Source organism: Microtus ochrogaster, chromosome 1 (assembly GCF_000317375.1).
Source record: "Microtus ochrogaster isolate Prairie Vole_2 chromosome 1, MicOch1.0, whole genome shotgun sequence".
Taxonomy (NCBI): Eukaryota; Metazoa; Chordata; class Mammalia; order Rodentia; family Cricetidae; genus Microtus; species Microtus ochrogaster.
The window spans coordinates 38,427,156-38,430,977 of record NC_022009.1 but is presented as its reverse complement, the minus strand read 5'-3'; the positions used below and the strand labels follow the sequence as shown (position 1 = coordinate 38,430,977).

Below are 3,822 nucleotides of genomic sequence, written 5' to 3'. Positions count from 1 at the left end.
CCGCCCGGTAGGACCGCGCGCTATAGCCCGCTCCGCGTCCCCGCCGCCGGAGGAGGTGCCCGCACGCTCGCGGCGCGCGCCGGCCCCACACGCTCGGCCTGTGGGCGATTTCCTCCGGACCCAGGCTCCCGGGCCGAGGAGGAAGAAGATGCAGACCTTCCTGAAAGGGAAGAGAGTTGGCTACTGGCTGAGCGAGAAGAAAGTCAAGAAGCTCAATTTCCAGGCCTTCGCAGAGCTGTGCAGGTGAGGAGGGACGCGGCTTGGGGGACCCCTCGCCGCCGGAGCCCGGCTGCTCTCGGCGGGCGCGGGGCAGGCAACGGCGACCCGGGAAGGAGTGGTGCGCCCGGAGGCTGGTTCCGAGCAGCCGGAGGACCGCGGGGGGCCGCGGGCTGTGTCCGAGGGGAGCGTGGCCGCTGTGGGCGATGGACTCGGATCGCGGCTCTCAGGTGCACCGGGGTCGTGCCGGGAGCTCCCCGATCGTCCAGGGCGGCGGAACCCGGGAAATCGGGGAGTCCACGCCGTCAGTCAGAGGCTTGAGGGTACTTTTTGGTCCGGTGTGTTTTTCTTCCTCCCTTTCCTTCCCCCTTAGCAGATCAGGGTACCCGCGTTTGTGTGGAGCCTACTACGTGCCTCGGGTGTGCACAGCTCCTGAAGCTGTCATTGCATATCACCCGGTTTAAACCCAGTTGAAATGAGTAGCGATACTTGACTTGTCTGAGTTGATTTGCTGTCTCATTAGAGCCTCGCAGTAGTCTTGCAAATCAACCAGGGTGGTGATTCTGGGCCACGTGTCTGAGAAGAGGGACACCCATCAACAGAGAGGTGGGGTACCTGCCTGTGGTCCCAGGGCCAACGAGTGGCAGAGCGTAGAGAGTGATGGGCGGACCCGTGGACGGTAGAATTGTCCTCTGCCCTCTGGGCTGACCGCCTAGTTCTCACTGTATCGGTGCTTCAGTGGCAGAGATCGGGGATTTTGATAGATCTTGTTCTTAATACATTACAGAGGTGCAGAGTGCCTTGAGTCAGGTGTGCCTTGCCTCTCTGAATAGCCGCTGGTCACAGCCTCCTTACAAAAAAAAAAAAAAAGCCTAAGAGAATCCAGTCCCCGAAGCCTTCTGCAAACTCGGGGCGGAAGCCCTTTGTTAAATCATGTTTCCACTTGGTAGATTTGACTTTTGAAAATGGACTTCAGTTGTACTTTTATTTCTGGTGGGCTCCCGAATCTTGGAGAATTGAGCAGTTGGTATTCCTTATCCCTTGGTGCACAGAGGTGAGTAGCAGTCTGGGCTGGCACAGAGAGGCAGGCCTGGCAGCATTACTTTGCCCCTCATAGCTGTCCAAAAGCCCTCCCCCAGGATGGGATGTGCCTGTTTATAAGGGGGCCCTGGTTCTGCACCCTTTGGTCCCCTTGTGGTTTTGGAGGAGTCTCCCAGACAGGCCTCTTAGGAGAAAGCAGGCTTTTCGTGGCTGGCTGGGCATTCAGTGCATCCCAGAATTCACAAGGAAATCAAGAGGAACTCAGAGCCAGAGCTTTGGAAAAGCCCAGGGCTTATGGACCATTTTTTGAAAGGACAGTTGGACGTTTGTACCGTAAATAAACACACTGTGAGACGATGCCCTAGAGAGCAGAGAATTTTGGAGAAGCCCCTCTGACATGTTCTGGAAGTCCAGTTCTGACGTGAGGGGACCAGAGCTCCCCCTGCTGCCATATAATTCTTGGGAAATCTCAGTTCATCCCTTGTACCTTGTTTATTGATAGCAGGAGGGGTCACCCTTCATCTACACCTGAGGCTTGGCCTTGACCTGGCCTGTTTTACTCTGAAATTAGTAGGCTGCAGCAGAACAGTCCTAGCTGAAGCTTAAGGTTTAAGTACTCACTGCCTGACTTGCAGTTTGGCTAGCTCTTCTCCTGGGCTCTCCTGTCTTTAAAGAGGCCAGGGGAACCCAGGGCACCCCAGGGTGTCAGCCCATTGCAGGAAAATGTTCATCAAGCCTTCATTTCTCAGGAAGGGTTGTGAATTCGAGGTCTAGTTGCCTTCCTTTGCCCCAGTATTGGCTTTAGAGAGATGTCAGAAGGTCCCCGGGCCCTTCTAGCAGTACAGGAATGTGGGTTTTTTTTTATTAGTATAGCCTAAGATGCTTTGTAGCTGAAGCTTAAGAAGGAAAACACCAGAAAGAGTTTTTCTGTTGCTTCGTTACTTTCAAGGCAGTGCCCCCTAGTGGCCGTACCTTTAACTAAACAACTGTTGAGATAGTGACCGCCCCCCCCCCATCCCCTTTACTGTGTTTTGTTTATTGTGAACGCAGTTGTCTGAGTGGCATCGGAGACGTTGTGAACAGGCACCGTCCTGTTCCTGACATTCAGAGGCTGGAGGGCAGCGCTTCTGTACTGGCGGATGGTGACTTGTCTATGAATTTCCTGACGAAGAGGGCTGGGGATGTTGGGAAAAGACTTGAACTCTGTTCCAAATGTTTGGAGCAGTATCCGTGCAGGGAGGACTCCTAGGCTGCACTGGAATGAGTGGTTTAATGGCAGGCCTTGTAAAAAAATCCTATTTCTGCCAGAGGAGATCGCCTCCTCCGGCCCTTATTTTACAGACAGGGAAGTGGGTGCCAGGGGGGCAGGGTCCATACTTCTCCTTTTCTTTAAGAGCTCACAGTCCGCCCTGGAGACCTTGCGCCTGGCTCAGAGGGCAGAGCCTCTCCTTTCAGGCACTCCTACCCTTGTTAATGTCCAAGGGTTCAGCTGCTGCTCGTAGTCTCTAGGGACACTTTTCCTTGCAAGGCTGAGCTGTGTCCTCAGCAGCTTACACGGTCTGTTTTTCCTGAAGGGGGTGAGCAGGCCACTTCTATATCCTGGGAGGTGCCCCACCTGTCATATAGGCAGGTATAAAAGTCAACCTTTTAATTATCTGTCCTGATAGGATGGGGCCTCTGGCTGGCCAGCAGATGAGCTTTGGACCAACTTGTTACGATGGCCTTGTTTATTCCCGTTGCTCCGGAGTCTTCTCCCAAGCACAGGAGCGTGCTCTGATTGCGTCTGGTTGCCCTTCCACCTGTGTCTCTGTCCCTCACCTAGGAGTGCCTGGGGAGCCCCCTCATTCCTCCTCTCTATGGCTTTTCCAAGATGTGCAGCTGAGGTTTCAGGGGAAGTGAAGAAGAGGAGCTGGCTTGGGCCTTGGGCGTGTCCAGCTGAGGATAGCTGCCCTGGGTTTCCTTCTTTGGTGCATAAGCCTCTCCTTCGGTTCTTCTCAGTCTTTCTCCAGGGGGCTGTTGTAGGTAATGGAGGACCCTTTGGTGTGAGGTCGTGGTGAGCCTTGTCTGTGCTCACTGTCATTCTTGTTTGGTTTGAGACAGCACATCACTCTACCAGACACTTCTGGTCTCAGACTCACGAGGACCTTCCTGCCTCAGCCTCCTGAGTGCCAGGCTTAGAAAAGTGAGCCACCACACCCAGCTCCACTGTAGTTCTTAACGATGTGTGACCTGTGACTTAGCTCTTGCAAGCTTTCTAGTAGAAATGGGGAAACTGAGGCTTGAGAACTGTGAGGACCTGTGCTGCCAGTTGGAAGGCTTCTGTGAGCCCAGCCTACCCTCTCTCCCTCCCTCTTTTCTTTTGGGTTTTTGAGATAAGGTTTCTCTGTAGCTTTGGAGCTTGTCCTGGAACTTGCTCTGTAGACCAGGCTGACCTCAAACTCACAGAGATCCACCTGCCTCTGACTCCCAAGTGCTGGGATTAAAGGTGTGCGCCACAACTGCCCGGCTAAGCCTAAATCTCTCTCTCTCTCCTTTTTTCTTTCTTTTCTTTTATTTTTATTTTTT

The 3,822-nt window shown here is 53.8% G+C and overlaps 1 protein-coding gene across 2 annotated transcripts in view; it reads left to right on the top strand.

Moving 5' to 3' along the window:
• The first annotated feature begins 17 nt into the window (after positions 1-17).
• Positions 18-3,822, top strand: part of Itpk1 (inositol-tetrakisphosphate 1-kinase) — a 136,502-nt gene continuing 132,697 nt past the window's right edge. Inside the window, exon 1 of one of the 2 annotated variants that reach the window (XM_026780791.1) lies at positions 18-243. In XM_026780791.1, coding sequence (XP_026636592.1) covers positions 149-243 — 95 coding nt within the window. In that variant the 5' untranslated portion in view covers positions 18-148. The remainder of the gene's footprint in view (positions 244-3,822) is intronic. The other variant, XM_026780794.1, reaches the window with a different exon arrangement.